General features: G+C 48.1%; 1 protein-coding gene across 2 annotated transcripts in view; it reads left to right on the top strand.

The window, feature by feature from the left end:
• The window catches only part of LOC122249945 (uncharacterized), a 334060-nt gene that overhangs the window by 272120 nt on the left and 49440 nt on the right, over positions 1-12500 (top strand). For both annotated transcript variants that reach the window (XM_086543820.1, XM_086543821.1), the window contains exon 5: positions 2821-3606. In XM_086543820.1, coding sequence (XP_086399946.1) covers positions 2821-3606 — 786 coding nt within the window. The remainder of the gene's footprint in view (positions 1-2820; positions 3607-12500) is intronic.

Genomic DNA, 12500 nt, shown 5'->3' on the forward strand with positions numbered 1-12500 from the left:
TCGACACGCCCCTGGCCACTAGACTCGTCTTGCCACCGCCCAAAAATCTTGCTTCGCCGCGACGCCCTCGCATAGGAGATTTGATCGTCAATTAACACTTCACCAACATCATTTTAAATGAATAAAAATGTGGATGTCTTCAGAAGTCGACCCGCAACAGAGTTACGACACCGGGCCGGGTTTAAGAAGGAAAAAAAAAGGAAAAGGGAAACTGGCCACGGAGGAGGAGGCTCCTCTCGTCTCGCCTTATCAATCTGGCTGATGTTGTGACGACTTCTTCTCAAGTTATAAATCCACTCTGGATGCCAGTTTTTCCCTCTCGTTGCATAAAAATGCTGTACCTTTTTTTAATTGATCGATCTAAGCCCGTCGTGATTGCATCATGGAAGGATTCCAAAGTTCGGATAGAGGTAAATGCCACGTGACTGATGCAATTGATGTATATCCGTGAAATGTTGGACCGTGACATTTTGGAGAGGAGAGGCGAGGCAAAGGCGTCTGTGGTCAGCCATCACCCGTTCCTTCCCCTTTCGAGAGCCTACATTGTGTGACAAAAAAAAAAAAAAAAAAATGCCATGATCGTCACGTATCGCCGGGTAGGATGCGATTAAAGGTCTCGGATTAACGGGGGCGATCACAGTTCTTTGAGCATGAGGAAATCTTTCATCAATGATAATGCCTGATGTAAGATTAAATCTAGGTAACATCCCACTCGCTCGAAGAAATTTAAAGAAGTAATCATGACTATGCTCTCATGTTTGTTCTTCTGTTGGTGATCTTTAAACTTTGTATTTATTTACCCAAAGGGAAAAAACGTACTCTATTCGCTCTGGTGGTTCCCTGTATTATTATTTCTGGATCTTTTTTCGTGTCTCGAGCGTCCTTCATACGTGAAATGGGCGCGTGTGCAAGATTAGCAGGCAGTCCGGTGGCCACAAAATATGCATATTCTTGCAGCTGTGTTTCGTGTAGCCTTTTTTGTAAAAGATGACGAAGATTACGTGTGATTATAATCAGGAGGTTAATTTTAGGAGTAGAATGACGAATAGAACACCCGGAAGTCGATTGATAAATTACAAGTGACAGATGAATAAATGTCAAGATGAAAATACAAACGCGCTAAAATACCAAAGTTCATCATGAAGAGCCGAAAGCGAGGAGGGTGTTCAGATAGACTTGCACGATACATTGTGAATCAGTGCGCATCTCTCGTGCTGTTTCGCTTCTTCCTCTACCTCTGTCTTTACTGTTCAAGTCGATTCTTATCTTTGTCTTCTTTTCTTTGGTTTATTTTTCCTCGTGTGACCTCTTATCTGACCTTTTTTTTTGAGTATTTTAACCGTTCTTACTCATCCCCTTGTCCCTCGTAACCTCTCGGTATCTCAACTTAAGGGTATTTACAAGTGGCACTTCAAACTCTCCTTTTAGGAATGTATACACAGAGTGGAGAAGGAATGAGGTATGAGATAGGAGAGGCGGAGGTACTAGTGCAGCACAAGGCGGTTCTCTTTAATTTCTAATCGCAAAATATGTGCGCGTTGTGAGAAATTCGTTTTCTGAATAATTATGAATAATGGCAATTTACTTGATTACGAGAAAGTCAACCGCTGACCATATGATAAGGACGACCGCAGAGAGACCGCAATATGTGCCAAAATGCTGGTGTCTACGCTACAATTTGAAACATTTACCATTGTTTACCATCACAGAAAACGGAGCGCCTGGCTGGATGACTTGTCTGTTTTTAGGGCAAACTAAAGCCATGCTTTCGACCAACATTTTACGTCATGATCTTTAAGTATGACGTTGCTGTTCAATTATCAATTATTCGTTGCAATATCATATTGTGAAAATGTGATAGATATGCTCCGGTAGATGTTTATTATCTTGATTGGAAGTTTGTTTTTTTCACGAAAACATAAGGGGTTGGGGGGTGAAAGAAATTTTAGAGCCATATTTATTCCTCTTCGTATTAATTGATATCAATATGGCAAATAAAGATATAAATGACACGCGGGACGGATATAGAACCATGTCAGACGCCGAAACAATATTTACGTCCCTGGTTCTATCCGAAGCACTTTTATTTCATCCAAATATTTACACAAGTGGTATCCTGGGAAGGGGTTGGGTGGGGGGGGGGGGGGAGTGCAAGGGACGGTTGAGGGAAGGGTAGTGGGTGCGAGAGATGACGTGGATAAAAAGAACGGTCGAAATTTACGAAAGGCAGACGGAAGGGGCGACCAACAGCTTTTAACAGTTATGTAGCCGAGTGAATGTCTAAATCCAGGAAAGGAGTGCATGAATTCATTGTTGTTGCGAAGCTGGTTGTTTGGGGCTGACACAATTGTGAGACACAGAAGGGAGGAGTGTGGCGGATGGGAGACATCGGGAGGGGGGGGGGGGGAGGGAGGGGGGGGGGGGAGGGAGGGAGGGAGGGGGGGGGGGAGGGAGGGAGGGGGGAGGGAGGGAGGGAGGGAGGGAGGGAGGGAGGGAAAGGGAAGCGGAAGGGAGATTAAATGAGGGCTGTTGGATTTGAACCAGATAAGAAAACATGTTTATCAACCATAACTTTGTAATGATTTTTATTTAGAAATTTCAGTCAGTGTGTGACGTTTTTATCATTACTTTTTTTTGCTATTTGTTCGCTAGTTGTAATTGCAAATTACCCATTTGATGCTATAGTTGTGGTAAATTGATGCATAGTAAGCCTAATGATAGTTCAATATTTCGCTACTGCCAAATGTCGTTGCGTATTCCTTTGCAATGGCACACGCTGTAGTTAGTGCTGTAGTGCTAATGTAGTGTTGTTTGTTACAGCTCGAGCCGCGCCCCGCCCAGCAGGGGCCTCCTGGAGGGCATCCTTCCCGCATCAGACCTCGCTCCCTTCCCGCCCCTGCAGAGCGAGCCCAAGCCACCCTCCCTGCCCCCTCCCGCCCACGATGAGCCTCCCCCTCGCCCGCCGGAGCGCCCGCCCAAGAAGCCGACCCTGCGTTCCTTGTTCCACGGGCCCAACGCCGACGCCGCCAACGCACACAATGGCCCATCGGCCGCCCACGCCAGCGCGGCGCCCTCCGCTCACCCCAACGCCCACGCCGATAAGAGCAGTAATGACTCTGAGATGCGGCGGATAGAGGAGTCGGCCAACGAATTGCGGAACCTCTCGCCCGCACGCCCATACTACTACCGCAAGCCCCCGGCTCCTGATCCGCCCAAGTCACCGGAAGCAACGCCCGCGGCCCCGGCGGCGCCCACCTCGGCAGTACCAGCGGCGGCGCCTACGCCCGGCTCCCCTCGGCCGCCGCGCTCCCCCCGCACAGCCCGCCTCCACGCCTCGCCCGTTCATGCCGCCCACTTGGTGGCGCCCACGAGTCCGACGTCACGCTCGTCCACGCCTGACCTTCCGCCGCCCCCGCCGCCGCCGGTCACAGACGGCGAGGTAGTGCTCAACGACGACCCCCTTCCACCCCCGCCCACACCCTCGGAAGTGGCCTCTCCACCCTCTGACGCGCCGCCCGTGCCCCCCGACTCCCCCCCGCGAGAGCGCCTCACGGGCACGCCCCCTCCAGTGCCGCGGGATGCCTCCAAGAACATCATCACGCCGCAGTAAGTACCCTTTAACTCCCTGTCCCTGGTGCTGCTTCTGTCCTGCTTATCTCCTTGCTGGCACTCCTCTCCTGTTGTGCCCTGGTGTCAGTTTCAAGTTCTTTTATTTCCTGTTCACTTCTATTTGGTATTTTAAACTTTGTTGTTGGCCTTATCTTTCCACAGCTTTTGGCTCAGTAGGATTAGTCATTTTCAATACCTTTTGGCTAAAGATGGGGGAAGTAAGGCGTGTTACAACATTGCAACAAGACTAAGGTCTGTGCGGTCCGTTCATCTTGGAGTACGCGTTGCACGTTGATTCATTGTCCTCGACATGCGCAGCCTGAGCGCATGGTTTAATTGTGGGAGACGGGGAAGAGGTTTTTCTCACGATGCTCATAGCAGAACCCCCCCATCCCCCACACCCTTTCCAGCCTCTACAGCCCTCTAGGACATTGTTACTGTGATTGCAACATGATGCTACAGTAAAGGTTTTCGGGTGATGGTCAGTCGGATGTTTGTGATTCCCTATCACGACAAGCGATGATGGGTGTAGGAGCTTGCGTGTGTGCAACCGCGTTTGTTTGTCTGTTTCTCTTTCTGCTTTTTAACACTCCATTTCTTAACGTGTTAAAGAGTTTGACGTTCTGCTCTTCTGGTTCCTCTCTCTTAACAAGACTATTACGCTTTGTCTCGTGGCCCCTCTTCCGTTCATTCCTCATTCGTAGATATCACCATTCTTTCTCTCCCTTCCTCTTCCCTTTTTCTGTTCATCTTCCCCTTTTTTCCTAGTCATCTCTTTGTGTTTCTGTTTTCGATGCGTTTCTTTGGTCGCGCACGGCCCTTAGACGGGGAAGAGTGGAGCGTGGCGGACATCGTCCTCTTGTAAGGCGTGAAGGAGTGTTCCGCGGCGGGGATAAGAAGTCGCGGTGCCGTAACACACTCCGGCGACAGAGCGTGGAGCGACTGCGGTCACGGAGAGGGGGTCGTGCCTCATCCACCCGCCACTTCGTCGCCGACAAGCACCTGCCTTTTATGACAGACACGCACACCTGCCTCGCTGCTCACAGTTCACGGCGCTCTTCTATGGGTGTTTCTGCGTTTGGTCGGCGGGTGGAGGAAAGCGAGTATTAATTTGTTTGTCTAAGGTAGACTGATGGATTACCTGATAAGTTAACCCGGGGTAGCACCGACTACATTTCGCATTAATTCGCCCCGAGGAAATCTGCGAGTCACTGGAGGTGGAAGGATAGCTGTGAGATAAGGAGGGGGTCACTGGGTGTGAGACCATAACACTCCGAGTAGTTTTTTTTTACCTGAGGGATAATCTGTTGCCTTTATTTGGGAATGAATAGGCAGAACTGTAGATAGCTAGACTGTTACATAGAAACGTTGATAGATAGATAGACATATGCAATTTAGCTTTAGACGGACACTTAGATGCTGAATTAAGAGTAACATCGACCACTAAAGACGAACTATAATATAACAGGAAGAGGCTTTGGTCCGTCTTCTCGCTGCGGGAGGACCGGGGTCAAGGGTCGGGAAGGACGGCGCCCCACGGAGAAGATCTCTGCGGCATCAGGGAGAAAACGCGGCCGACGCTTAGGCCGTTATAGCGGATGCGCGGAGGATTCCAAGGTTACGTCCACAAGTCTTTGCGTTTTGGCTGGCGTCGTGATGTGGCCGAATTAGTGGGAAAGCAGAGCCACGGGGGAGGAATGCGACTACGAGAGAGAAACAGAAGCGAGCCAGCCTCAAGGAGGCCTCTCCTGTATGCGAGCCTTGGCGGTAGGGGTGAGGGAGAGAGAAGGCCCACTTTATGCAAGTCCGTCGACCGTATAAACCCTTTGTAACAGTCCTATACGCATACAATGTACGCCACTTTCATACAGGTATTACCTGGCCGGGCTCTACCTTTTTAGCTGATTCGACAAGTGAAAGTTGGAAAAAAGGAAGAGCAGTCCCTCTCGTTCAGGGGAAGGCTTTGTATGACCGGCCATATTTTTTTGGAACGACAGGACAAGGGAACGCGAGACGATTTCGTTGTTATATATATTTTTTTATTCCCCTTTGTTTTCTTTCTTTTGTTTTCTGCTTGTGGAGGGAACCTATTTCGCCTTTAATCGTTAATTCGTGTGATTCTTTAGGTGATCTGTGCTGGGATGGTCCCAGTCTTTGCAAATGGTTTGTTTACGAATTCTACGTCCATAAACGAAAAGCAAGAACTACGTGATGGTCCCTCTGTATGACTGATGGTTTCATTAAATATTTGTTTCTATTATAACTGGTGATAGGTAGTTCTTGTAGTTCTCTTCAGCCAAGACTACGAGCTTTCTAAGTTCTTCACAGACCATCTGAAGGGGCTACTAAATTGTAGATCCATAATATTCCGAAAAAGTTTGTCGAACTGTCAAACAAGAAAGAAAACCTAGTCTCGGTAAGAAGGAACAGATATTATATGTTTTTGTATTTGAATGAAAAATGAATCTACAAGAAAATAAATCTACTGGAAAAATAAACAGTATATTTGTAAATCATCCACCTGAAAAAAGGAAACATTGTTTTAGCAACGAGGCTGATCACAGGAAAGTAGGCAGCGCTAGCCCGTAGACTTCTTGTTCGCAGTGAAGGCTAATGAGTTCATTACAGGTGGGAGAGGGGGATGGCTGTTAGCAACCCTCGACCACTTCCTCCGGCGACGCGACGGCCGTGGTTCCTGGTTTATGAACCCCGAGGCGTATGTGTGTGTGTGTGTCTGTCTGTCTGTCTTGTCCCTCATGGCACTTTTAGTCATCCTAGCGTGCCGTTGTAGCAGGATTTCCTCATTTCCCTGTGTCCCTTCGCGGCCGAGTCCCTTGTTTTGTAGAGATCTGCGTTCGGGATTCCCCTATCGCATCCCGATTAGCTTCCAGCTCATGCCCTTTTCCACATTTTACTTCGTCACTCCCTTATCTCTCTGGGTGCTTGGCGATACAGTATGTGCGGTATACGGAGAGGCATTGTTCTTCCCCACAGTATCCTTCAGACTGTCTCCTTTTTCTTTACTTTTTTCCACACCTCCTCCTTGTCTTTCTCCTCCTCCACCACCACCACAGTGTTGACAGGAGCTTTTTCACCGATTCTCATTCTTACATGGATGTTTATTCATCTTTCATTGTTCCTCCGGAGTCTGGGCGGCCTTCAAGAGCTGCCAGGCAGGTGGCGTGTGAGCGGCGTTGGTTGGAGGAAAGAAAACCAATGATTTCCAATTTTCAGTCACACTCCATAACGTCTTAAGAGTCAGTCTGCGTGACAAAATTCGTCCGTTGTCGCAACTGTATGAATTTATGAGTTTTTGCCCAGATTGTGAGAGTTTGTCGGTTGTATGTTGTACCGAATGATGCGTGCTACATTCTATCATCGAGGTATTGAAAGTGGAAGTGCACATGCTGAAAAAAAACGAGTCGATGATAATGCCAACTCGTTTAGATATGTATTTATTAGGGAAATCGCCATTTGCGGTTACACAGACACATTATCACCAAAGTAAAACGCCTGCTCGTAAATAATAGTTTAAAAATGACTTAATCTTTCTTCGCAACATAATTGTTTGGCAATTATATTTGTATTTATGCTTGTTTTTTGTTTCTGATCCAGCATTTCCTTCGCCGTTACTGTCATTGTTATGGTAATAATATTAGTGCTGCTATACGTTGTTATCGCCACCTTTACCAGGATCCACCTATGTCTGTACCTTCACCTGCTTAATGCTTTTCAGCGAAGTTTCTTAAGTATTATCGTACTTTAGCACAAACACAAGTAAATACCTTAGAATCTTCTTATATTCTCAAGTCTGAAGCATATTCTCTAGTGATGATAAGAATGCGAGTGACGGTTGGGATGAAAAAACAACGGAAAATAATAGAAGAGAAAAATATCCGAAGTGGTCACCCCTCGTGTCGCGCGCGCTCGGGGTTTGACGCAACGTTCCGGGCCAGTCGTCGATCGTCTCTGAGTTTGTGAGGAGCCGTGGTGCGGCGCTCCCGGAACACTTATTGGAGTGCATTAGTGTATGTGTTTACAGTGACAGGAAGCGTTGATGTGCCGAGTATTGCCTGGGATGGTTATGTTGTCTTATCATGGCTCACTGTGTTGTGAAGATTTTTTTTTTTCATTATATGACATTTTGAGAACTACTGTGTATAGTGCGATATTATTCAGATTGCTTCTAAATTGATATAATTCGTTTGGAAGAAAATAGATTTAAAGCTGTCGTGTCTTCAGTAACCTTTGAAGGACGACAAAATATTCTACATGTTACTTAGTTACTTAATTATGAGTGGCAGTGATCGATTTTTTTTTCTCAAGGAAAAAAATTGTTTTGGTTAATGGTTTATCTGTTGCCACTTAATGGCGTAACAACATGTGCAGCTGCTTTGTCCTCCAAGCACACCCCCTCAACCCTCACCCCTCGCCCCTCGCCCACTCACCCACTCACCTGCATGCACTCCCAGTTCCCTTTGCCCACCACCATGTTTTATCTGCATCCTCCCCTTCACGCATCCCCTCGCCAGGCAGTGGCTATAATTAGCTGTCCTTTCGCATTCCCTCTCCCTGGCCATTTCCACCTCCTCTGCCCGTGCCTGCTCTCATAGCCTCTTTTGTGTCTGCCACGTGCACCCATGACAACCCATGTCATTGAAACCCCCTCCTCAGCCCCCTCTTCCTCCCACGCGCCCCGCCCCTCTCCCCACTGACCCTTCCCCCTTTCCGCTTGGGCACGTGGCCGCTGGACACCTGTCTGTGCCCGCGCCTAGCACCTGCCACAGCTGCGTCGCGCTGACCGACTGCCAGCAGGACAGTGGCTACTATGGATCCTTAGACTAAGCTTTCCTTTGATTCGCTGTAGAATGGGAGTGCCAGGGTGCGAAGGGTTTAAATGACAGCGTTACTCCTCCCCTGCTATTACTCCTACTGCTTCTGCTGCTTCTTCCTCGTTCCTTCGCTCCGCCCCCACACTGCTGTTGCTCGAGCGACACCCACGGAGCAGCACATGTTGTTTATGGTGCAATCTGAAATTCAAGACCCACTGTCAGGGTTCATGTTATTTTAGTATAATATATCAGCTGCGAAGAGGATGTCTTGAAGGTTGCATTAGCTGAAAATGTGTGGCTGGAGTATGGTTAAGCAAAGTGAGGATTGGTGCTCTCTTGCTAGGCATCCCAAAGTCGAATTCTCGCAAATTGCTATTGCATCGAAGTCGCTTTAGACGCACGTGAATCATTACTTTCTCCTCGCGGCGGGCTCCAGGCAGATCATACCTCCTGCTTCACTCAAAAGAAGAGAGTACGCGAAATCGCCTATTATCTTCCCCTCTTCCTCTTCCCCTGCTCTTTCTTCTTTTCCTTTTCCTATCTTCCTCTTCCCCTTCCCCGTTTTCTTCTCATTCCCCTCCCATTCTCATTAACCTTCCCCTTCCACTTCCAATTCTCTTTCCCCTTGTCCTCTCTTCTCCCTTCCTTCCCTTCTCCTCTCTCCTCTGCCCCTTCCTCCTTCTCTCTCCCCTTCCCCGTCCCTCCTTCCCTTCTCCTCTCCCCTCCTCTCCCTCTCCCTATCTCCTTCCCTCCCCTGCCCTCCTCTCCCCTCTCCTCTCCTCTGCCCCTTCTTCTTCACCTTCTCCTCTCCCCTCCTCTGCCCCTTCTCCTTCTCCTCTCCCCTCCTCTGCCCCTTCCCCTTCTCCTCTCCCCTCCTCTGCCCCTTCCCCTTCTCCTCTCCCCTCCTCTGCCCCTTCCCCTTCTCCTCTCCCCTCCTCTGCCCCTTCCCCTTCTCCTCTCCCTCCTCTGCCCCTTCCCTTTCCCCTTCCTTTCCTCTCCCCTCCTCTACCCTTCCCCACCCACTCACGCTTCTATTGTATCCTGTACTAACGGCCTAACCTAAGTGGAAATTCAAGTTGGGGCTGCGTAAGCATGCCGCGCATATATAGTGTACCGTTATTTCTGTTTTGCTTCGACCTGCATTGACCTGCATTATTTGTTGTTGCACGCAATATCCTACTTTTGAGGAACAAGTAGCATCCTAAACAATTTCTTAGATTTGCGTCGGCCATGTTCTCCTTCAGTTTCTCCGTGCGTGAAGGGCGCGAGACTGCCATAGAGAGGCGGCGCCGACGGGGAAGGGGAAGGGGAAGGGGATATGCGGGGCCGCATGCGGTCTGCAACAGTCCCAAGGAGATGGATGATCGGTTTACACCATGAGGCGCGCTCGGCCCTCTCCTCCTCTCCTGTTCTCTATCTTTACTCTCGAGGCTTCTGTTCTCGCCGTTCTTTATCCACATTACTATTTTTGCCTCTTGGCTTACTCGGCGTCAGATCTTTCTCTCAAGTTAGATTCGTGTCTTAACGTCTTGTGTTGCGTCGCCAAGGCTTCGCAGTGCGAGCTCTACTTTGTCGATATTAGTAGTGCGGTTTGCAAATAGGTTTATTCAGTTCATTTTTCTCTTTACTTATATCTGGTTAACTGTCTATACATACATACATCAACATCTATACATACACACATGTATGTACATCTACACACACACACACACACACACACACACACACACACACACACACACACACACACACACACACACACACACACACACACACACACACACACACACACACACACACACACACACACACACACACACACACACACACACACACACACACACACACACACACACACATACACACACACACCACACACACACACACACACACACACACACACACACACACACACACACACACACACACACACACACACACACACACACATACATACACATACATATATGCATACATACATACATATACTTATATTAAATTTGATTTACATTCTGCTTATACAAAAAAAAAATCAGAAGATTGTTTTCCCTGTTGCTTTTGTAGTCTTTTATGTCTCATAGCTTTTTCCTCTTAATTGCTTCTCATCAGGCAGTCTCATAATTGCAATAAAAGTGGAAAGATAATCGCGAGAAAGTTTATTGCATATTCGGTGCATGTTGCTGCCGCCTATTTTCGTGACGTAGAAAGCTCTTAGTTTATGTCGATTTATAATGCCAATGGAATGGAACGAACCTTATGTCTAACATGCACATGACGACTTGATCATTTCCCTGTTAGAGTAAGAGTGGAATGGATCCCTCAGTTGTCTCGCTCAACCACCACAATAGAGTCGGTGTCTCTGGTGTTCCGCGGAGCCTTCCCTCGCGAGCACCAGGGAAAGCGACCGCAGGAATCTGTAACAGAGCCAGCAGGATCCGCGGCCCCGCCCCCCTTTGTGTCGCGGAGGAAGGGAGGTCGTGGCCTTTCGAGCTGCGGTTCGGCCTTGCTGTGTTCCTTACCGTAAGGATCGCATGTGCGTGGGTCGTCGTTGAAGCGCTCTGGCAGGTCTATCGCTCGCCCTTGGTCGTCCGCAGTGCGTTCGTTGATTTGTTTAACAGTTGCAGTCGAGGGTTTCTAGATAGATAGGTTTTATATAACGCTATGAAGACTTTATTTCACTCTGTTGCGAAGATTGTGTGTATTTCGACCTCGCGAGAAAACTCGCTGTTTGTTAGCGTGTCATGATCAGATTACTTCGGCGGGAAGTTCTCACAGGTAGAGTGCGTCGCGGCCGCAGAATATCCCGTCGTCGCCATCCCTTTTTTCATCTGGGAATTCTCCGGCGTTTAGATGTGTTCGCACGATTAGGCGACTCGCGTAAGAAGAAGGACGCGCTTATCTTCTCGGCTTTCGGCAGCTTGGGACATTTTTCTGCTTCTTTGCCTCCGCGGAGGAAAAAGGCACTTCCTCAAACATCGCTTCCTTCCTCGTAGAACGTACGCTCACTCACTCATTCACACTCGCACTCACTCTTTCACACTCATACTCAATCACACTCACTCACCCGCACACGCATAGATGCGAACAGTTTGTATTAGGGCGGAAAATCAGACACAAGTGAGCCATGTGCATCCAACCCAAAATACCTTTAAAGAAATATATCTTTAAGCAGGATCTCAAAGTGGTCTCTATACTGCAACGCACTCGCAAGAACCATGAAACGTCTGAAGAAAATTGCAAGAAGAGTATTGCTGGTCGAAAGGTAAAACCAGCCTTAGGTGTGTATAGTGAATGAATTGTAGTGTGCCACCGTGTCCGCCCTCGTTAAGCCTAGTCCCTCGGTACAGTCGAGGGGCGTCCTCAGTGAAGAGTAGCAGAGGCTGTGGCCCTTGAGTCGGACCCTCTCATCACTCGAGGCCCGGTTGCTGAACCTCTCTCGTCATGGATAATCTCCAGCAAATCGTCTCCAAGATGGGGCGGTTCTGGATTTACTGGTAAGTAATTAGTTCTAGGAGAGCGACGCAATGGGTGTGCAGTTAAGTGTGCACATGTGTGATTGTATGCGAGAGTTCGTGCTGCGTCATCGATATAATTATTAGATGAACGCTCTGTTTTTTATTCTTATTTTCTTCCGTTATGTTGGAAAAGTTGCGTGTCTGGTTACGGTTCCTTGGTACTAACAGCTCGCACTGAAAGTAATTGAAATGGGTACGTCCATGATGGGGGTTGAGACAGAGAAAGTGGAGGGGCAGAGGGGAAACTCTCAATAATCAGGAAATTATCAGTAGAAAAAAAACAATAATTACAGAGAAGGTGAACAAAGGAGTAACAGAAGAAATCATTTGAGTAAGCTGACATGTGAGATTCTTCCAAGCGGACCTGAGATGACCAAATAGAGAATGACGTTCACTACTACAGCCCCACCTGGCCTCCCCCGCCATAGCCCAGAGACACTGGATAAACAAGATGTCTCCTCGATGTATAGCATTTGTGCATCAGTAATAGGTGCGATTACACAAAGGAATGAGAATTTTATTGCTGCTGAAGACCCCTCGCGGC

The sequence above is a fragment of the Penaeus japonicus genome, unplaced genomic scaffold (assembly GCF_977035675.1).
Source record: "Penaeus japonicus unplaced genomic scaffold, GWHDUDI00000001_assembly GWHDUDI00000014, whole genome shotgun sequence".
NCBI lineage: Eukaryota > Metazoa > Arthropoda > Malacostraca > Decapoda > Penaeidae > Penaeus > Penaeus japonicus.